Source organism: Lacerta agilis, chromosome 5, assembly GCF_009819535.1.
Source record: "Lacerta agilis isolate rLacAgi1 chromosome 5, rLacAgi1.pri, whole genome shotgun sequence".
Classification (NCBI taxonomy): Eukaryota; Metazoa; Chordata; class Lepidosauria; order Squamata; family Lacertidae; genus Lacerta; species Lacerta agilis.
In genome coordinates this window covers 30,947,993-30,971,636 of record NC_046316.1, presented here as the reverse complement: position 1 = coordinate 30,971,636, position 23,644 = coordinate 30,947,993, and the positions used below count along the sequence as shown (strand labels likewise).

At 40.5% G+C, this 23,644-nt stretch overlaps 1 protein-coding gene across 6 annotated transcripts in view; it reads left to right on the top strand.

The window, feature by feature from the left end:
• The window catches only part of PRKG1 (protein kinase cGMP-dependent 1), a 580,751-nt gene that overhangs the window by 386,657 nt on the left and 170,450 nt on the right, over window positions 1–23,644 (top strand). For all 6 annotated transcript variants that reach the window (XM_033149161.1, XM_033149165.1, XM_033149166.1 and 3 more), the window contains one exon: window positions 21,344–21,449. In XM_033149161.1, coding sequence (XP_033005052.1) covers window positions 21,344–21,449 — 106 coding nt within the window. The remainder of the gene's footprint in view (window positions 1–21,343; window positions 21,450–23,644) is intronic.

The following is a 23,644-nucleotide window of genomic DNA, read 5'->3' as shown; positions in this document are numbered from 1 at the left end:
GGATTATGTTACCTTCGGGTAATGTAACTTTTGGGTTGCAAACGCGGCAAACCCAGAAGTGGATACTTCCAGGTTTCGCCACTCATGCATGCTGGAAATGTACTCTGAAGAAGCTGGGTTTATTTGAAGAGAATGGCCTGGTTTGCATGTCATGTGATGCCAAACTATGTTCCCACACATGCAGGCTCCTGGGGAGGAGATTGTGGACATTTTGTTCCTCTCTGGTCATGTTGCTGCTGTACCACACATCCACAGGTTGGCTTAGTATATAGTCAGAACCCAGGCTTGTGGTTTAGCTCTCTCCAGACTAACTATGAGGCTGTAAAACCAATGTTTATCCTTGGTTTATGCTGGTGGGTCACATAAATTATACTATCACATACCTAACAAATAACAAATACTATGCTGAAGTTGGTTATTCATTCTCCGTCCCCTATTTGCATGCATGTTTAAAACAAAGTAAATGCACAGTTGAAGTCTATATATGCACTTCAAAAATAGCTGAAACATGATGATAGAAAATAAGGAACCAGCAGAGGCAACTGAAGAATATGCTTTGGGCCACCACAAATCATACATCTGAGAATAAGGAAGTGGGGGGTAGACACCCAAGATGATTCTTTGGGCCACCACAGTTCAAATGTCCATACATCAACAAGAGAGTTCTCTGCAAAATGGTGTTTAATCACACAAATGTCCATACTGGGCAAATGCACATCCAAAGCTGCTTAAAAGAAATAAGTTTAATACAACAACTCAACCTCAGAAAGATTGAAAAGAGCCAGGAAAAAATAATTCAACTAAATGGCCACCCTGGCACCTTCACCCTGCCTTCTCTCATTTCTTACACTGGTTTCTTTATTATAATTATTTATATCCTGCCTTACTGGTAGAGGTGGGGTAGAAATTCGATTCAGTTCACATTTTTTAACAAACTTAACGAACTCACACTTTCTGAAATAATATGCAAATGGAAACCCAGCCTTCCCTCGAAATTCACCCTTCTCTGAATTTTGCAATGCAGTTCTCCAGCCACAGACTGCATACAGAAATACATATAATAGAGCGGTGTGTGCATAAACAATCACATATTCATGAAAACAGCATAAAATGCATTATATTAAGGGAAATGGCTTGCAGAACTGTATATATTATGAGAGAAACACATTAAAATGCTCATAATTTTTTTTGTGAAGACTTGTTTCCATCTTATTTATTTATTTGCAAAGCTGGTGTGGAAATCTGTAGAACAGATTGGAAAACTGAGAAGCTGAAACTGACAGATTCACCCATCCCTACGTACTGGGGGTGAGTTTACAAGTTGGACTAAAATACATTGATAAGATCACATTAAACAACAGTAAAATTGTAGCAAGTAATTGGGAGTGGAGGGAGAGGCCATAGCCTCATGGTAAAGCATTTGGTTTGCATTCATAAGGTCTCGGGTGCCATTTCATTTTCCCCTCCACCTCATCTCTTGAGTACCGGTATTTATTACAGCAGTTTATGGTCAGTGCCGGATTTACGTATAAGCTAAACAAGCTATAGCTTAGGGCTCCACTCTCTTGCCCCCCCCCCAAAAAAAAATAAAGAAAAAAAACAACTGGATGTACATTTCCAAAATATAAGATAAAAAACTAATAAAATAAAACCTACATATAGCAACAGTCTTCTGTGTTGTGTAGGCTCCTAAGTTGTAAATAATGGGCCCTGCCTGCTAGCCTGCTCCCTAAAATATTCAACACAAAACAACAACAACAATTTGTTGTTGACAAAGGACAGCTGGACATATAAAGGGGCCCATTACCTTCAGTAGCTTAGGGGCTCATCAAACCTAAATCCAGCCCTGTTTATGGTGGATGAGCTGGTTGTTCACTGGCCCCATAGGCTCATCTGAGAGTGCTTCTGGACCTCGCTCTGCATGGCCGTTCCTTTCTCCTTCAGATACCTCACATTCTTCCCCTTTAAGGGGAGGAATCTGACTCCAGCATAATGGAAGAAAACTACTTTTGTAAGAGAGCAAACTTCTCTGTGCTGTCTCTGGACACAGTGGGAATGAGACCACAACAGCCCCTGCTACTTAGGTTGTGTTCACATGAGCACTGTTCAATGGATTGGTTTTAATTTCTTTTGTACAAGCTTCTTTTGGCATGTCAGCTGAAAAGAGATATTCCATAAATAAATTAAAGCAGTAAGTATTCCTGTAGGCATAATTCAGTATTTTTTTAAAGTGCTTTGTTTTCTTTGTCTGCTAAGCAGTGTCATATGCTATCCTTTACATAGGTATGTGTCTATATACTCTTCCAATGGGGGCTGGAGTTTAATTATGTTTATTTCAGCGTCCTTCATTTTAAAGATATGTTGCATTTCGAAGATACAAATAAATCAGTGCAACACAGAAAAACCAGTAGCTACATCCCTTTGGCAAAATCTAAAATGATGTCTGCTGTACAGAGATCAAGTCCATAGAGGGACCTTAGGTAGTTGAAAAAAGTTTGAAAATCTGCAGTACCAATGAGAGGAAGTACAAAGCAGGTTTTGAAGGAGGTATAGGTAATAGGCACTGAAATATTTCCAACAGAAGCTGGGGAAATTTGCTTTTTAAAGCAAAACACAGCCACTTCTGCAAATGATGTCATCCTCTCTGGTTTCCCAAAATAGCTAATGCTTCAGGAAACCTCCAGCTCCCTTTGGAGCTGCTCTGAGGTAACTCCATGTGCAAGGGTAATATCTGGGTGATGTAATGCTCAAGTGGCTTGTTTAGCATAAGAAACAGAGTTACAAAGAAAGCTGTTCTATAGAGTGATATCTGTAGAACCAAGAAAGATCTTTGTTTCCTTGGGTGAGTTCTGTTGTTTTAATGTGTACATATCACAGACTTGTTGGGTATCTGCCATGCTTGAAGGATAGGAGAAAAATTCAATTCAGTTGACATTAAAAGCTGAATCTGATCACACTTGCACCTTCTCAAACAATATTAGAACTGGAATACATCTATCCTTCAAAATTTGTATATATCCCAGTTTTGCAATGCAGTTTGCCAGACAACCAGTGTTTCAAAAAATGCATATAATGGGTAAAATGTGCATACAAAGGAGTATGTTAGTTAAATAGCACACACAAATGCATTGATTAGAACGAACTGCTTGCAAAAATGCATACACTATTTGAAACCTACATACAAAATAGGTTTATTGGGCGAAATGCACTAAAACGCTGAATAATTTTCATGATTTTTTATGGGCAAATTGCTGCAGAAATGTGGAGGGCTGAATTTAATAATGGGAAAATGAGAAATGGAGAGAGCAGGCATTACACTAGCAAATCTTTTCATTACTCCTTGAAGTGTACCGGTATTTGCATTCATTTTTACTTTTGGCAACACATGCTAGGAAATGGGGGTCAGTCATAGCTCACAGAGGCCTAAACCTATAGCTTTGTTTGTGTAGGATGCAAAGGCAGCTTATGGGTATAACTCACAACTTCTTTAAAATTGAACATGTGAAGGGACTGTCCATAATGAAATTCTGATACTGTGGACTGTAGATTGTGGACTGCTTCATATTGCTGATCTCTGTGATAAGTTGGATTGTAAAGACCAGCAGAATTGCAGCCCAGTCCTATGGAAAACTACATGTTCTCAGCCCACCAGATCTATGGTATTACTTACACCTAATTGCAGCCATTGTTGGTATCTTACAGTGCAATACTATGCCTGCTTGCTCAGAAGTAAACTCTATTTGTTTCAATAGGGCTTACTCCTCGGTAAGTGGGTATTAGTCTCTGTTGACATCAGTGCACCTGTATGAAATGCCCACAAGGAGAAAATATGATTTTCCTTAAAGATCTATTTCTCTCTACAATTTAGCTCCCTTAGACCCTATTCAGCATGAGTTCTCATTTCAGACAATGATTTAAGTGGTATTTTTTGGTTTAAAAAAGAGATTGTTTATAACGGTAGAATGGTGCCTTTGTATTACAGCACTATATTTCTATTCACTTTCTATATTTATTAACAGCTTGTGTTAGATGTACAACCCACACAGTTTCAAAGAAAGCAGAAGTGCCATCCTGCAGTGTATTTTGAAAAGCCGCTGCTTTCTCTAATGAAATGTACAGAATTGTGTTTGATTTGGTATGTACTCAATAGCTTGGAAAATAGCCAACGAAGTATAAAACTCATTGACAAAGAAAATGAAGGGACACATCTACTTAAATTTAAATAGTATATTCTTAACGTCTGGATGTGATGTCAATAGAAGGAACATACCAGGATGTGAGTCATTTTTTCAGGTTTTAGCCAGGAAAAAATGACTTATTGTTTAAGAACTGAACTCTTAATAGGATTCGTGACATTCTGCAAGAGCGCTCTGCCATCCTGGGATAGGCTATGTGAGAGACTAAAGAGGCTGGCTGTGATTTTACTGTCATGACCAGAACAAGCACAATCTGATAAACTGTAGGGGAATATCCATTCCATCTGTTTAGATGGTGTTGATTCATCACGGACCAGTGAGGACTGAGCATGCTCAGTAGCTAGAGGATGCTAAATGTTGGTAGTAGAAGTAAAATGAAAAGATCCGGGGGGGGGGGGTTTGGGGGGGAGAGAATGGGGTAGCTGGAACCCTGAACATGAGCACACCAACTGGGAAGAATAACACTGTTGCAGCAGAGGCGAATTTAGAACAGCGTGACTGATTTGTTCGCACTGGGGCATGGAGCCTCTGGGGCACTGCCAGGGCCGCCACAACTATGAGGTAAAATGGAGAATCAAAAGGGGCACCAAATCTTGGTGTTGCACAAGGTGCTGCTGAAATTTAAGACAACGAGGTCCACCACTGGTTGCAGGTCCCATTTGTAACATAATTTAAAATAATTTAAAATGCAATCACATATAGACTGCTCCTAGGCAAGCTACTATGCATTATTCTAAGGGCTACCTCACACACAATATTGTTTTGCACTCTTCATTTGCCTGAGTAATAAGGCTACCCAGGGGTGGATGTCGCATCATCATTTTCTTTGTGAGTGCTGAAGACTGAGGGCAGAACTGGATTTTATAATGACATATTTTTCCCAAACGTGCACCTGCTGGTTAATGCTAATCCTGGAGCAGGGGCATTTGGAAGGAAGGATTAGTAGGTGAGAGAGGAATGTTGAACACTTTCTGCATTGTTGATTCCCTTCAGCAAATGCCCATGGGGTGCTTTTTCCTTGTTGCAGGTTTATTTTGGTCTCAAAGCCTGGGGTGGAAAAGGGGAGACAGAGAGACACTTTAAAATGGCTGGGGTGGGGGTGGGCAGCATTTGCAGGAGAGATTTGGAATGCAAAGAAATTATTGAACACTCTTCTTTCTTGCTGATTTACATCAATAGATGTTTGCCTTTGTGTTCATATTATGAAGGAAACAGGGATGGGAACAAAATCCTGTGTCTCCTCATGAGCCAGGATCCAAAGAACCACATGGTGTGCGGCTTGCATTTCTAGCAGATACCTTTAAAAAAAATTAAAAAAAGATTTTCTTGATTTACAAAGGTAGTGCAATGTCTCTCTCGTATTTTTTCCATATAACATTTTTACAAATCAGTTTTTGTTGTTGAGACATTAGGAAGAAAAGTGGGAGAGAGGTGGGTGGGATGGGGAGATAGGTGGGGCGGGGTGACGATGTTTCTTTTTTACTTGCTATGAGTAGGGTTTGGTGTCGCCGTTGTTTGCCAAAGGAGCACAAGCGAACAGCAGATACCTATTTCTGATCACTCAGAAGTCGTCGTTAATGATTAATCCACTAAGCAACAGGGCAAATAGCTTTTGGGGCAGGAGGTGCTATTTCTCCCTACACAGTGATACAAAGCATTCACTGTTGCCTGAACCTCTCTGCAAAAGGAATGGGGTTCCTCTTTGACAGATTGTACAACCCTTCCTGCTCTGGTAGTTAGATAAGCTTCTGTTGCTCAGAACTTGACTTTTACGTATGTGGCCATCCTATTATGGCAGATTATCTAAATTAACAATATGGGTTCTGTTGCTGCAATTGGTTTCAGTGAAGTGTGCACAGATCAGGCTTTAGTTCTGAAATCATTAGCTCTTTCTTCCTTCCACTCCCCATATAAGCCAGCTAATAACCAGCATGCAGTGGTAAGTTTGGTGCTGCACTGACCTAGCCAGATTTGAGCAGTGATCCCAGAGGTGAAGAGCTTTATGTGCTATTTCCAGTCTCTAAGCCACACAGTCCCCAGATAGAAAATGATTCTTTTTCGCACAAACAAAAGTTCAGTGTTAGAGCAATGAGCACTTTGATTGAATTCATGGGAGAATATTGTGGAAGCCGTTCTTATTACCCACTGTTATCGGTCATCATCAGAGGCAGCTGAAATATGGTCGCTAGCTTGCAAAGCTTGAAAAAAACACTTTCCCTTCTTCCTGGAAAAAGCTACATTGGCATCAAATCCTTCCTGTAATCCAGCTGATTTGTTTTCTAGTACTATGATTATGAAAAGAAAGGGTGGCACAATGATTAGATACTGACATCCGATCCAATCTCTTTTAGCTAAAAGCAAGCATGGTGACATCAGCAGGATGGTTGCCACCTGAGTCGGATATTTTCCATTTGGAATTCTTTCTCAGACTCCTAATCTGTTGAAGCGATCAAGAGAGTATCTGCTTAAGAAAAAAAACCATGCAAACCATTCTGATCCATCAATAGGAAGTACCCACAAGCAATCAAGGCAGTCCCGTGGTTGCAGCATCGTGAAGAACATGCTCCAAATATAGTCAACCCTTTCCAAGCTCAACCCCCCCCCCTCCACACACTTGAAACATGTGGGCCACCCCCTTGCCCTGAAGACAAGCAACTATCCTCCTTTGTGTGACCTCCTCCTTAGTGTGCTCCTTGCACTGTTGGGCAGCATTTGTGAAATGGGTGGGTGTTCAGATGAATCAGGCTTGGGTGAATTCATCCTACCTTGGATTCTGCATGCTCCTCACTGCTAACTTCATGTTCAATATTAGGAACCGATTTCAGTTCTTCAGCCAGGGATACAGAAGCTTTGGACTTGGCCACTCATTTTCCTCTGAACTTGGAAGCTAGGGCCATGACCTTCCCATACCAAGAGTCTCCATGACCACATCTTCCACTTCCAGAACTAATCCCTCAGAATGTGCAACGCTGCTACTGTTTCCTTATACCCACACCAACCGTTGTAGTCCCCCCCCCCCCCGGCCTCTATCTCTGCACCATACTTCTCTGCTGTATCTCTCCTCGACAAGCCCCATGGAAGCCTCTGCTTACTCCTACTGGGCACCTCCTACTGGATCTTTGTATAGCAAAGGTATATCATGGTAAAGTATTATTATATGCTTCCTATCAGATTGCTATGAAGGAGTCTGAGTTCCTTAATAGTTAATGGCAACTTCCAACCATATCTATCATCAGGAAGATTTCAAGCAAGCAGCCAAAATAATGTAAATAAAAACAAACTCTAGAAGGTTTTTTACTATCTAGGGCAGGGATAGGCAACCTAAGGTCCCTGAGCCGGATGTAGCCCAATTGCCTTCTCAATCCGGTCCACAGACTGTCTGGGAATCAGCATGTTTTTACATGAGTAGAATGTGTCCTTTTATTTAAAATGCATCTCTGGGTTATTTGTGGGGCATAGGAATTCGTTCATCCCCCCCAAAAAAAATTATAGTCCGGCCCACCACATGGTCTGAGGGATGGTGGACCGGCCCATGGCTGAAAAAGGTTGCTGACCCCTGATCTAGGGCATCTTTTTGGTAGAAGTAATAGACACGGAATTGCAATATCTATTAATATGGAGCAAACCATTAGTAGAAAATAATGTTTTAGTTGAAAAAAGATGCCTTTTAAATTCTTGAGACCACTCAGAACTTATTAAGGGTTTAGTTTTGATTTTTTACTATGTTTTGCATAGCCTTCGCACTTTATTTTCATTCATCAAGGACTTTTTTTTTAAGCCAAAAAGTGATTTGGCAAGTTGCAGAGCTTTTTTCTATCTTGAGTAGATTTAATGCATCTGTGGCTTAAGCAATAATCTGCTTAACATTTTTGTGGTTAGAAATATTAATTATTTTTTACTTCATTTCTGAATTTGGCTTCCATATGTTTGAAAATGCTATCAGTAAACATGTAGCAAAAGTAAACATACATGAACAATGCAAACCTTTATTATAAATGGATTCTCCCTGCTATTTCTGGAAATAAAGAGAATGCTTTAACAACAGCTGTGTCTTCTTGAAAAGAGGGAGAAAGCCTACTCATTGCTTTGGCTTTCTAAAATGGATCATTGTGTGTCACATTATCTTCAGCTGTTCCACCCTGTAGGGCTGCAGTCTATTATAGCTCTCTCCAGAAATGTAAATCTCTTGCTGTGCTTTCTCTGAAGCAATATTCTGCAGACACTGAAGCTCCCTTTCTCTGCCTTGTTTTAATAAGTATTTGTTCATCATCTGTAGCAAATGTTAACACCTGGCATTTAGTTCATTACTATTTTTTTAAGGCTGAAAGTGATTTATAGAGCAACATGTGGTGAGAAGAAGTTAATACTACTAAATTATATTTCTTCCATCTATTAACAGTTTAACTTTGGTCATGGTGCTTGTTATATATATATTTAACACACACACACACACACACACACACACACACCAAAAAAGGAAGGTAGGAGGAACACAGAGGGAGGGAGGGAGGAAAAGAGATTCATTAGATGCTAGGAAGAAGTAAGTAAAGAGATGTGGGGAGAGGTGAGTGAATGCTCAAAATGGGAAAGGAAAGTGGGGGGTAAATGATACCTGAAGAGAGTTTTAAACAAAATAGAACATCATCATATTGACAGTGAGACCGAAAAGAGTGCAGGGAGGAGAAAGTTCAACTAAAAGAATGTGTTTGGAAAGGCAGGTAAAGAGAAAGTGGGGAAGAGGGATAGGGAATGCCAGGCCCATCAATACTTTTAAAAAGTAAGCTGGAACAGCTTTATATGATGGGGGAAGTTGATGATGAGAAAAGCGAAGATACTTGATCATTCTGGCAAGGGAGCTAAATAACACAAGAAGAAGGAGAGACAAGATGTATTTACGCTATGAAACAACTGAAAATAAAGCTTTGCAGAAATGTGCAATAAAAGCTAAAGGGTTTCGCTGAGTCTGTAGAAAGTGAAACATGAATTTCAGCGATATCATAAAGAAGCAATATGTCTTAGCTACAGCATCAATTTATAGATAGAAAGAATGAGAGGGAGTACAGATAATGGTCAACTTTTGACCATGTTACACAGAGTGAAAGATAACTTTGTGTATAGAAAGTGGTTGACAGAAACGATTCCAGGAGGAAATTCTACATTGCAAGAGGTATAGAAAGAAAATATTTGTTTCTAAGGTGCTAAGGCAAACTCAAAGTATTAGAAAGGATGTATTAAGCAGATAAAACAGGCTTCCATTTGAATAAAGGACTAATATAGTCAGACACCATGAGTACTTTCTATAGGTAGTGTGGAGAACAAAGTTTCCTTCCTAAGTGCTTAGCACAGGGGTAGGCAACCTAAGGCCCATGGGCCGGATGTGGCCCAATCACCTTCTCAATCCGGCCCGCGGATGGTCTGGGAATCAGCATGTTTTTACATGAGTAGAATGTGTCCTTTTATTTAAAATGCATCTCTGGGTTATTTGTGGGGCATAGGAATTCGTTCTCCCCCCCCCCAAAAAAAAATATAGTCTGGCCCACCACATGGTCTGAGGGATGGTGGATGGTGGACTGGCCCACGGCTGAAAATGGTTGCTGACCCCTGGCTTAGCAGATGTTTGCTATAGGGTTTGAGGATGCATAAATCTTCCAGGGGCTTTCATCCTCAGATTTAAGAAAGCAGACAACACTGGTATATTATTGTCCATTAAAAAATGTTGAAAGAAATAAGAAATGTTGCATAATTCAAGGAGGCAATTTTGTTAGGAAACATTTTAGCGGAATGCTATACAGCCGTGTCTCCACTTGCACACGATCAGCATGCGCGCTGACACATGTGCAAAAAATGGCACTGAAAGGGGATAGAGCAGAGAGGGGCATGGGCAGAACAGGGAATACCCAGTTGTATGTGTCACAGTGGTGTGCACAGTGACCCAGAATGGAATTCCAGCTTTCCTTATCTTAGACCAAAGGTGCTCAGATTAGTTTTGCCTCTTAGATACCTCAGTCCTGTATATTTATTCTGACAAATCTCCCTCCATTCCAGCATCATATTTTGTAATACCCTGCTAGTACAGTTTTGGTCATGTCCCTTCCTAAACATATATGTGCAGAATTTGCTTTTTAAAATTTTTCACTGTAATCCCCCTCACCCCTGCCAATGTACTGTATTCTTGGTGTGTGGATGGTTTTTGTTTTAATTTTATCTTTTCTTTTTACTATGAATTAGTACTGCATGTAAGTTTCTCTCTCCTGCTGAAACAATCATTGAGATTGGGGATGAAACATTTTTACATTCTCAATGCTGTTCAGATTATATACCGTTCTGTGATTTCAAGAGAGAGAATGTTGGAGGAGAAAGTAGTGAAATTGTGGGTGGAACCCTGGGGCACTTACTAGGCTTAGCAGTAAACTCTGTACTCAAAAGTGTCAGGTGCTACCATGCATAATATAACCATGAGATGCAGTAGTAGAAGGATGTTTCGATGCTTGTTACACTATGTGTAAATGCGTAATGAATGGGGTTACTCTTTCTGCTTTTACTAATGTTTGTGGCTCTAATTAGAGGCAAGAGATTTTTATTTTTATTTTGAGGTATTCGAATAATAATAAAAATGAATTGCTGCGAGATGCTCTGTCAGTTTCTCAAACACAACAAAGCCATGCCCAGGCCTCTCTCTCTCTCGGCCTCTCTCTTTTTTGGGGTTATTATTATTCATGAATTAAAGTATCCAGCAGGGCTGGATTGTAAGTGAAAGTATCTAACTGCGTAAATGGATTTCCACATGGCTTCATGCTGGTCTGTTGCTTGAATAAGCTTTATAAGGAGTGTGCTCCACTAGCCATTTTCCATATATCTGTCCAGCCAATGATGTAATATCACAAAAAGCATCCTTTAGAATGGGAAGGACATGAAAATAATGTCCTTTTTTTAGTTATTATGAAACATAATGAAATTAAACTACCTCCCACAATATGTTTAGTCATAAATGTATTTTACCAAAGTGTTATGCGATTGACCTATCTTGAATGAAATCTTTATTTTATAATCTGTCTTCTTAGCCTGCATATAGCTTTGCATGACTCTTGAATGGCGTACTTGGATCTAAACTGGAGTCCTTAAGCTCTAGGTGCACATGGGCAAGTCAATTTCTGCCATTCTGTAAAAGAACAGTAACAATCGCCTATGTTAGTAGGCTATCTTAAGGACAAATATGATAATTAGTCTCCAGACTGAGATGTGCTGTAGAAATTATGAATGGTGACAGTATTATGCATGGTTAAATCCTAAATGTTAATCCAAGTGTTCTTGCCATCTGTTTTTCTTTTTCCTCTCGGTGAGTAAAATTCCACAATTCTGCATACTGGTGAACTTTTATCATTCTCTTTTATCAACCAGGTGGGGACATATTTTCAGTTTCTCAGATTTGATAGGTTGATAATTTAATCATTGTGCTCATCCCATACTGAAAAATCCAACACACAGTAGTAGATGGCATGGTGTGTCTGCAGCACTCACCTGTCAGCTGATTGAGGTGGCATAGTGCAGAGCCAAGCTGGCACTCCTGGCCGGTGTGTTTGCACCATGCTGACTTCCCTGCTACCTTGGTCCTCCTCTCTTCCTCACAAATTAGCAGTGCTTCAGCTGTCAGAAGGTCAGGTGAACACCACACCATGACCATTCCAGCTACTCCTGCCTACACATTGTAGTGGTGCAGTAGTGCTCTGGTGGTGCAAAACTGCATATGGGACCTCACCCCCCCCCCCATTATTATTTTTCTAACCTTATCCAAATGCTTTTAGCTTTCGGCAAAATTCCTCAGGTGTTTGCACATGTAAGAGCCATCAGTTGTTAAATTTGATGGGTTACCCGTTAAGACGAACAGTTCTGAGTTGAATTTTCATACATGCCCTTGTCATGTGCTGCTTTTCTGCCAAATCAGCTGTAATGCAAGACAGGGCTAAGCCACACACTGTAGAGACCCTCATCTCTCCTGTTGGCAAGGTCAGGGCTCTCAGTGAGAGCTGAGGCTTCTTTGTAGAGCAAGTTGGAACACAGCATCTAACTAAAAGGTAGGGCAGAACCATAAATCAATAGAAGCAAGCTGAGGTCAGTTCACCAAAACAGAAGCAGAACCACCACCGCCACCCCTGTAAAAAGGTAGCAGAGATACAGACAGGAAAGGTTTGAAGATAGTCCCCTAGCACTAGCCTCACTGCCATTTACCAGAACACTGCAGGGGAGTGGCAAGGTCAGGCACTGGTGGAGGAAGAGGGAGGCGGTGGAAGCGCACCGTCCCCGGCAGCGTGATCCAAATGCACCCCGCCCCTTTGTGCAGCATGCCTCGCCCCGGGATGCGTGCCAGCCCCACCCCGGCCTGCTCTCCGCCCCTGGTGCTGGAGCATGAAGCTCCGCCACTGAGGTCAGGGTGGCGTGGGCTCACAGATGGGAGTACTGGATTGTCTCCACTGGCGTGTTCACACTGCTCCAACCTCACTACTGCCTTGACCCTCCACATCTTTCTGCATCGCAGTGATGCTGCTGCCAAGAGCCCAGGTACCACCCCCTCCCTGCAGGCTGCTCCTGTTGCAAACTCCATTTTGGCTTTCCATTTCTCCTCTTCAGGCTCCAAGCTCTAGATCCAAACAGTAATGCTGTACATATTGCAGTTATAAACATATTGGGCACAAGCTCGCTGTGAATGTTACACTACAAATTTAGCTGCACATTATTGAAAATTCTGGATGTTTTGCCTGACCTATTCTCTGACCTATATCTTCTTGCTAAGGAAACCACATGCTTTGTTTCTGACCTCCATAGCAAATCCAGCTGCAATTTCCAAATCCCCATTTACCTTATGACCAGCTTCAGAGGGACCCACAAATATACTATCACAATTCTAGCTGCCAATGTACAAGCTTCCTATCTAGTTACATACCAAGTTAATTCATATTATCTTCTGGATACCTTTTTATCTTCAGTTCGAAACTTTATAATGTTTCCTTAGTCCACATTAGTAAAACATAATTTTTATAGCCTAAAAACAATGTTGTACTTGGGAATAAGAGGGGAATGAATTCCTAGCGAAGGGGGGGGGGAGGTAATGCCTGGTGTATACTACAATTATTGTCGCTTTCAGAAGAAATGTTGAACAGAACAGTTCATATTTGGAGAGAGAATCTGCAGTTCTTCAATAGATTTTCTTAAAACTTGTCAAGATGATTTTACATCTTCTGTACATTATTGTGGTTACATAATGAGTCTTTAACCTCATACATTCACTTCAAAGTGTCATATCCAATCCTGTTGATCAAAATGTTCACTCTAAACAAGATGTAGCATATAAATCAGCTTACTTTAAATTATAATTTTGGACCATTCCTGTGGTATCAGTATCTTATTGATGGAATTAGGTATCATGAATTTATATTATGCTCTTCCCTGGTTTTGAAGCATAGGGCATCACTTGACCTTTTTCGGACGTAAAAGAAAAACTACTAAATTTACTTGTGCTGCTTTTTGATGGAGTTTATTTTCTTTATCCAGGAAACTGTTGGAAGTAGAAATCAAAAGAAGAAAATTCTGTACTATTTTTTTTAAAAAAAAATACTTTCTTAAGCTAACAGTAAAAATGTTCTTTTCAATAATATATGCGAATACAAGGATGAGGATAGGGCTACCTCCTTTTATCTTGCAAATGAATAAATGGCACACAGTTTAAATGAGTGTTTAAATGAGGACTTTGCATGTTCCTCTATTTAGGAGCCTATGTTGATGTAGAACAATGATGTTCCCTCCTGGGGCAGGGTGAGGAGGGAGAGAGAGAAAAAACACCATGCTGATTGCAATGTTTCACTTGCTGCTGCTGAGGGTCACCAGGGCAGGGAGGAGTATTGACTGGTAGGAGCCAATACTTGGCAGAGGCAGAAAATTGGAGGCGGGCCAGAACTCCATGCTCCAGGTGCCATGATCAACAGCAGCCAATGTAAGCAAGCTGTGCCAACATGCTGTACTGTTGGATTTTAACCCTAGTCCACCTTCTTCCTTTGCTGCCACCTAGCAACAAGTACAACCGAAAATGTCAGAGTTGAGCCCCCTCCCCATTAATTGGGACCACCTGAGCAGTTCACTCTATGTCCTGCTGTGTCTCTCAGCCTGTACACTTCCACTGCTAAGGTGGATGTTTAATACATACTGAGTTAAAAGGTGGGGGTAACTGTTGCATGTGTTTTGCTTCAAATTTGGCAGATATAGCAAATCTCAGGTTTTCAGGTCTGTCTTCCATGTTGCATATGCAGAAACTGTGTGTGTGGGGGGGTGTATATTCTGCATTTGTAGCAACAGAGTTCTGTATAAAAATAGTTGTAAATATGCAAGATCATAAAAGGGTAAATTAAAACAATACATCAAATTCGGAAGGAATTGCAGAACAAAAAGTCTTTACTTTGGTTTAACAGGATAACAATGTGGGTGTCAAACAAACTTCTCTTTACAAAGGTAATTCCAAACATTGTGTGTGTGTTGCAGCTGAGAAGGCTGTCTCACTGGTCACTGCCCGTCTCACATAAGACTGAAAGAGCACTCAGTGGAAAGGCTTTGTAGATAACCTTGGCACATGAACAGGCTGATATGGGATCAGGTATTCTCGGATACCCAGGTCTCCAAACTGTGTACGGTGTTAAAAAGTGAGTGCCAGTATTTTGACTTCTGCTAAAAAAGAAGAAAAGACTGGGAACCATTTAATCTCTTCAAACACTGGTGTGCTATGTTTCCTGCACCCAGTCCCAATTAGTTCTACCCAGCTTGCTGTATTTTGTATTAACTGCAGTTTCCAAATAATCCTCAAAGGCAGATTGATGTAGAACAAAATGCAGCAGCCATTCCTGAATGGCACCAGAGCATGGATAACTGTGGCCAAGCTATCTCTGCTGAGGAGAGGAGACAGCTGGCACAGCTACCTCAGCTGGTAGAAGGCACTAAGCTCCACAGAGGCTGCTTGTTCTTGAGTGTCTAATAGCAAAGATGTATTGAGGGACACCTCAAGCAGTGTACCTTCCGGTAGAGTGCCACTGCATCCAGAAGTTGTTGAACCTCATCTCCATTAGCAGATGAAACACCTACCCATGCAACTTCCATCTTGCCAGGATTTAGCTTCAGTTTATTCACACATCGAAGTTGGGTGTCACATGCCATAAGATCCGAACTCGGGACAGGCAGCACTGCTTTGGCGTCTGTGGTTCCTGTGAACTTTTCCTCTTTGGTGAAAGGTGGACAGTTGGAAGGGAGAAGAAGCAACAGGAGCTCAAATAAGGGGCAGCAGACCATCCCCCAGTGAAATTGTAAGCCTGGACTAAAATTACATTTATTTGCGCTCAGTGCAGTGAATGCAGAGTATAATATTACATATATTTGAAAGTAAACCATTCAAACATGTAATCACGACTGCCACAATGTTTCTTGAATATTTTAGTAGTGTGTGAGTTATAGCTTGAAGGAAAAACATTGACATTATAATGGTCTGATTTACTGGAAAATGGCTATAGAGAGGTTACTGTGTATTATTATTTTAAAAGCTTTAGCCTGATAGGTCTAAGCAGACTTTAGAAGCATATATACATACACACATCCACTCTGGAATGTGAAAAAGGAATTAACCTTTTGCTTGTGTTTTACAAAAAGCTGAGATTGCTTTCTATTACATATATACTTTACAATCACTTTGCCATGCTTCAGCATGGAATAAAAATGACAGTTTCAAAACAAGCCTTTGACTTACATTGACAAGCATCATTTTTCTCTCTCCTTGCCTCACAGTACTGCTTGTTTTTGTCCTTTCTGAATGGCATTATTTTCTCATTTTGCTTTTGATACCATGCAAACACAGGCCAGTTTACATTTATTTTAAAACTAGCATTTATTTTTTTAATGAGCTTGAGTTTTACTTTGTTCTGGGGTATCATAGCTTTGGATCGTGCTGCTGTAGTAAAGCCTGTCCTAAACAATCAAAAGCAAATTCACACTGGATCATTCTGAAGATTCTTTCTAGTATTCCTTTGTTGAAGAATTATTATTATTATTATTATTATTATTATTATTATTATTATTATTATTATTATTATTATTATTATTCAGATGTGTGAACAAATATAGAATGAAAGACAAAACTCTTAACAGCCCAACCCCACAAAGTAAGTGAGTTCACTGTGACTTAGCCTGAGGAACATGAATATGGACTGCAGCCTAAAGCAACTTACAAAAAAGTGACTTGTTTTGTTCTTTTACTGATGAATACAATATTATCCTCAGAGTGAGAAAGATGGTAGCCCTTAGACACAATTCATAGTCCTTGGCAGAACACAGAGATTATTATTATTCATTTATGATTTGTTTTTGCTTTTTTGCATAGTACCCAAATGTGTACTAAGATGTTAACTTTGCGCAGTCCAGCATTTAAGTGTTTTTCAGGTTCATATATTAATTTGCAGCTGAAAGGGGCAACAGCATAAACAGCAGCCGTTAAGTGTGATTGATTATAGGCCAACCTAATTTACCTTTAATAAGTAGTCCATGTACGTTCATTACATGGCATAGACTTACAGCAATAGGTTTTTTGCCAAAAGCACACTAAATTGAATTCATTGGGCCTTTGATTGTGAAACAGATTATAAACAGGTGTGAACCCAGCAAGTGCATTAGAGCAGTGACCCTCTGAGATATATTTTGTGGTGTAGGGGTGGAGAGGTAACGATGTTCTATTTCAGAATGCTTTGCTGATGAAGAACATATGAGTATCTACATGTGGCTTATCTCCCCCCCCCACACACACACACTTACTTTGAGGTGTGTTTCGAAGGAATGCAGTATCTTCACATACCATTGATAGGTTTTCATGAATCTTATTGTAGCAAGTAAAGTGTGTCCTCCATCAAAGAGGGCATGTGTTGCGGTGCGACCTGGCCACCTGACCCGGTGTTGTGGGTGGGTAATCTTGGATCAGCCACAACCCCTGATAGGTGGGTCCCGTGTTGCTGGGGACCAATGGGGTGCTGAGAAAGAGCAGCAACTCGGGACCTATATAAGCCCATGCGAGGCTACTGAGCTTCCTCTTTGGGGCTATCGCATCAGAACACCCACCCACCTCTCCCTATATTTAGGGCTTGCGCTTGACCTTGTTATGCCGTCGTGTGTCGTCTGTCTTTGGGACAGGGGCATGGCAGGAATTTCCCCCACTTGACTGATTGGCTGGTGCCATTTGGGTTTCGCCTGCCGCGTAGCAAATAGTTACAACTTGTAAGTTGCATATAGGCTCTGGTTTCAGGTGATAGGCGTGGCACGTGATGTGGCCATGCCTATGTGAATGTAGGATATTCTGGTAAAGGAATCCAGGGACTCACTGGTTTGGCGTTCCCCGAAAGGGGTTCGGCCCATGCCCGAGTCCAGGGGACATCAGGTCGGCTGTTTGGTGCTCCTTCCATCAGCTGTCCCTGGTGTTCATCCTTGGCTGTCCTATGAACATGGCTCTGGGACAGTGCTGCCTGCAAGGGTGCAGGGATATAGACAAACCAGAACCTATGCAACCATTCACTTGATTGTAATCAATAAAGTTGTGGCCTAAATTCTGCCAAAAACCAAACCAAATATCTGTCTCCTGTGTGAATTTATTTTGGGGAAAGGTAAAAGGTCTAAACATGCAAAAGATACTTTCTATCTAAGCATTTCACTGCAGTCACATAAGTCTTACTGATAAGATACCCCTGATCTTTTGTACATGGATCTACAGTGTTACCTCTGGTTACAAACTTAATTCATTCCGGAGGTCCGTTCTTAAGCTGAAACCATTCTTATCCTGAGGCATGTTTTCACTAATGGGGCCTCCCACTGCGCGCGTGCCTCCAGTGCGCGGTTTCCATTCGCATCCTGGGGCAAAGTTCGCAACCAGGAGCAGCTACTTCTGGGTTAGCAGAGCTCGTAACCTGAAGCATTCGTAACCAGAAGCGTTCATAAACAGAGGTACCACTGTATGTATGAGCTCTGAATGGCATGCACAGCGAGTTTCAAGGTGCCACAACAAATTCATAAGAATTATGCATTTCTGTCTAAATAGAGATGAGTCTACAACTGTACCTGATTGAGACAGGCTAGTGGTTATTGAAAGTGCAAGGGAACTGCCACATTCAGTAATGTTTTGATTGGTTTTTGAAAACTCACTGGAAATCAGTTCCAGGGTCACTGTAAACATGGAACCCCACAGGAAAAGGCTGCATGGGGAAAGTGGGACCAGGTCAGGGTTACATATTCCCTGCTTCCATTTCTAAGATTACTATTCTGGAAGCTGATTTCATATTGAAAAATGGTCAGTGGAGTAATGTTGCATACATGTATTTATTCTTGATAAATACCTTGCACTATCAAAGTGCAAGTATATTACATTTTTCATTATTACCATGTATGTATCCTGCATTCTCTCTCCCCTCCCCACGAGAAGCTCACAGTAGCATCCCCTCCATCCCTGCGGACTGCAATCCTGTGAAATAGGTTATAGACTGAAAGACAATGATGGTCCCAAGGCCATCCTGTGGACTGAGTGGCTCTCCCCAATCCTAGGCTGAGACTCTTTAACCACTAAATATCACAGCGACTCTAACTAAAACTGATATTTGTGAATTTCTGTTATATTAGTGGATATTCAAGGAAGTCAGTAATGTTGCCTGATATGCTGTTCCTCAGTAAGGGAGACATTAGTAGAGGGTTATGGTCGTTATATTATCTATTAAAAATGGAGACTTGGAGAAGAAATATGTATTGTGAAGGAGATTCACCTTCATCACAGGATACTAATGCGGAGGTGGGACTGAGACAGGATTTGCAGCAGACAGCTAATGGGCAGGTGCCCTTGTTTAACCGTTCCTGCAATTCTTCCCCATGTAAGCTACCAGGCCAGGTTTCCCCTATTTCCCCCTCACCTAGAGAAATGACTGAGGAAGGTGAAGTTATTTTCATTTAAAAATTGACTAACTCAAACACACTAAGCCATTTCTGCCCAGCAAATGCTTTCCTTCACATTGCATTTATCACCAGACACAAGTTTGCGGAACAAGTACAACATGTTCTTCTTCCCTAGGTATTTTAGCTGATAAATTCAAACACAAAGTGTTCAAACATAGAATACCGAGTCAAATTCAAAAGTGTTTTGATGTCTGTCTCCACTTCACAGCACTGTCTGCCCTCACAATTAGGCCTTTGTATTGTGTCTACATATGAGATAATATTTATATGCACGGATATAGGTAATCCCTCAGCAAAACTGAACAGGTAGCTATTGATGAGTTTTACCAGATGCATGAATGCACCACAACATTTTCATTATCTTCAAGGCAACTCTTTTGATTTTTAGTTTTTTTCCCTATTATTGAGCATTTTGAATAGTTTTGCGATTGATTTAGAGAACCAGAAAAAATAGGCCAAAAAAAAGGATGCAGCAGGCATGGCAAACTTCAGTGGCAAAATTCTAAGTGACTTCTTAATCCAGCTTCAAACGCATGACAGCACACTGCCTCAATTCATTCTGCAGTCGCTCTGTCATCTTGCAGACAACCAGAGTATTTGCTATTCAGCACCATGCAAGTGGCCATGCATTCATTCAGAGTGCAGAAAGCCCCACCTGAAAAGTTAAATGACAATCGAAACACCTAATGCAAGCAGTTTTCAAATCATGAGATCATTTGAAATTTTCATTCTGCTTTCTTAGTTTTGGACTCATGAATTTTTAGCTTTTAAGGTACTCCCCCCCCCCCAGCTCTATTGAATTAGATAGCTTTTTTATATGAAAGAAGAACTGAGCGTGGCATTTAGAGGGAGGAGTGGCTTTGGTCGTTTCTGGTTATTAATCCTAGGGCGGAGCCAAACTTTCTCAGAGAAGAATGTTTTGAACACACACACACATCCCCAATCTCACAGCATATGTTTAGGTAGTCAAGTGCTACATGCTGCACAAATAAATGGAAGCTTTTTCTGTCAGGATATGTATCATTTGGCAGGATGCTGTGGGTAGGAGAAAGTGTGATCTGTGGGGGTCTATTGAGGGGGGTCTATTGAGGGTGAAAAACACATTGTGTCCTTGGTGGGGGGGATTGAGGAATGGAGAATGTAGATGATGTGGTTATGGGGAGGGAAACAGGCTGGCAGAGGGAGAGGGAAACTGTGGGAGGGAAACTGAGGCAGGGGGATTGGGGTTGGTGAGCAGTCTAGTTTCCCAGCCTTTGAAATGCATGGCCTTCAAATTCTCATGGTCATCATCATAAGAATGACTAGGCATATTTTAAAAACTGATGTAGATATTTGGGTGTGAAAATTCAAATCAGCTTTTTAGGTTGATGGACTGTTACACTGGTTAACTTCAGTGCACACTTGTAGTTGCCAACATTGTGAACTTAGTAGACTTTTGAAAAGTGAGAATTTTAGAAAATGATTATATATCCTAATGTATATATTCTGCTTTTTTTTTTAAAAAAACCCTCCCTTTTCTGTAAAAGTCATATGTCTCAATAAACTATTATAATAGTATACAGTCATAAATATTTATTAACCCATATTTTGTAAGCTTTTTATTGGAGAATCCGATTTTATTATTTTAGATGTACTTAGGAATTTGATTGTTTATTTCAAACAAAACAAGAGAAATGAATTTATTCTACTACATATGTCATATGATCTTGGGAAGGTTCGTGCCGTGTCAAAAGTTTTTTTTTATTAAATTACTAAGAGTGAGCTCTGATTAAGAAAACTCATTTTGTATCTTCCTTTCATCGTGCTTGAGGATATGACTCTAAGTTTGTTTCCAAATTTATGATGAGATCTTTGAATCAGCTGATGGTGAATAAAACTTCTTTAGTTAGAATAATGCATTTGAAATCCATTGCTTGGTAGATTTTCTTTCTTTCTTTCTTCTTTCTTTCTTTCTTTCTTTCTTTCTTTCTCTCTCTCTCTCTCTCTCTCTCTTTCTTTTTAATTTTATAGTTTGGAAAAAGAAATTGATCATTCTCACGTTTTCTCACAAATTATTTTCTTTGCAATTCACAAAGGTTTTTTCCCCCTCGAATTAAGATTTGCTAATTAAAATTTCCCCTTGTCTTGTTGTTTTTTTCCAGCTCTCGTAAATGTGAAACTTTGGGCTATTGATCGGCAATGTTTTCAAACAATAATGATGAGGACAGGCCTCATCAAGCATACAGAGTATATGGAATTTTTAAAAAGGTATGACACTTGTTTATTTTTTGAAACACACACTAAATTTGCTGCCCTCACTTCTTGGGTTTTTGTGGGGATCTTTTTTTTTCCTCTTTCTTTTTTGAATGCAGTGTAATGAGCACTCATTTCTGCTCATCACTTTTAATTTTATGTTTTACCCACTTGTTTGGCATAAGAGCTTGAAGAAGGGGAAATGATAACTGAAAATCTCAGCCTCATTAACTGTTTGCTTTTCAGTCATTATAATTCATCTGCATGGTTGTTTGTGGAAAAATAACACCAGCATCAACATACAGTAAGCATATAAATACCATTTTTAATATGTGCAAATCAAAGATCTCTCATTAAAAAAGACATGTTGAAGAAAAATGTGTTTCAGAAAAATGGTACATGACCTAATTTGCAAACTGTTCCACTTAAAACATTTTTTCATATATATAACTTCCAAATAGAGGCAATTTATGAGGCTTAAGAGAAACAAAAGCTTTTTTTCCTGGAGGCATCTGCAAATATGGGTCAAATGAGTCATAGAAGAAGAGAGGCATAAGGATGTGTCTTGTTATCCCTTAAACTTGAATTTAAACTCTCAAAAATTATGCTAGTATTTCTTCCCCGCTAAATCATCATAAACCTACCACAGTGTGAAGATATATAACTATGCAGTGGTTGCTGATTAATGTATATATTAGTTGTATTTTAATTATAAATAATCAAAGATTAAAAATAAACATGTGGTCCTTGTTCAGAGAAAAAACGAATACCACCAAAATCCACCAGGAATATCCAACAAGTCTTGTTGCCTGGGCAACAGTGTTCCCATTAGCCTTTTGTCCTACTCCCATTGAATCTTTCAGTCCAATGATTGGTTTGTTTCTATGTGTCAAGCTTGCAGAGCCCTGGAAAGAGAACAGATCCTGTAAATTAATGAACTGAAGTACTAAGTAAATATGCTAAAGCCATTTCCAAATGAAGTCGATTAATCTCATGGTGAATCTAGAATTGTAAAAATTGAAGCCATTATCAATAAATATGCTTTCATCTTGATCCCATGCGGAGTTAGGGATAATGTTGTGCAAGCAGATGTGGCTCCTTCCTCTATTTCCTCCCTGCAGTCCCCCTCACATCACCAAAATCTGGTTCAGAGTGGGATTTGAACCGCCGACCTTCTGATCAGCAAGCCCTAGGCTCTGTGGTTTAACCCACAGCGCCACCTGCGTCCCTTAATGTTATGTCTAGAGTATATCAAATTATGGGATGGTACTGTAGTGTTCAAATTATAACAGAAAGGTAGAGGGGGCTGTAATGGAATTCACAAGCCATTCCTTGATATCTGCAAATTTTAGCCATTTGATAAGTCCCTGTAGATTTTTACAAGCAGTCACAAAGATGACCAAAAAAACTGATAGGGGCACCAGAATCCCCCCATGACCAATGTAATTCATGCAATAGGTTGGGGCTCATACGATAAAGATTTAGGCTCTGTGTTTTTTACTCGGTGTCAATTCTCCACAAACAATGAGCCACCACAGAACAGGCCCATTGTTGTGTGGCCAACCTCTGAACCTCTTGTGGAGGAGGAGCACAAAAAACCTCAGATGATGGTTGTAGGGTCTGGGTTGGTGCATATGGTGAGAGGTCCTTGAGGTATTGTGGTCTTGAGTTAGAAAACACAAAAATCAGTGCAAGAGCCAAAATACTAAAAAATCATAATATTTACATTATCATAATTGCAGTGCACCATGCAAATATGAATGATCATTCCGATTATTACAGAATAATAGTAAGGGTCCATTTTAACTAGATGCAATCTATCATGCATATAATCACAAAACCCAAGTGCAAGCAGTGATTCTTACCACCAGGTTTTGATAAAGTAAAATCCATTTGACATTCATGTGGTAAGAGCAGTGGCGGAGCTTAATGCTCCGGCACCGGGGGGCGGAGAGCAGGCGGGGGCGTGGCTGACACGTGTCATGGGGTGTGGTGCGCCACCCGCAGGGGCATGGCGCACGTCCTAGGGGCGTGGTGCACAGTACAGGCGGGGGGCAGCCGCAATGGCACCCCACCAGGATTGCGCTGCCGGGGGCGATGAGCTCCCCCCGCAGCCCTCTTCCTCTGCCAGTGGGTAAGAGTGATAGGTTGTACAGTATTTGGTTTTTGTGACGTTAATTAATGGCATAGGTAGTAAACTATTTCATATG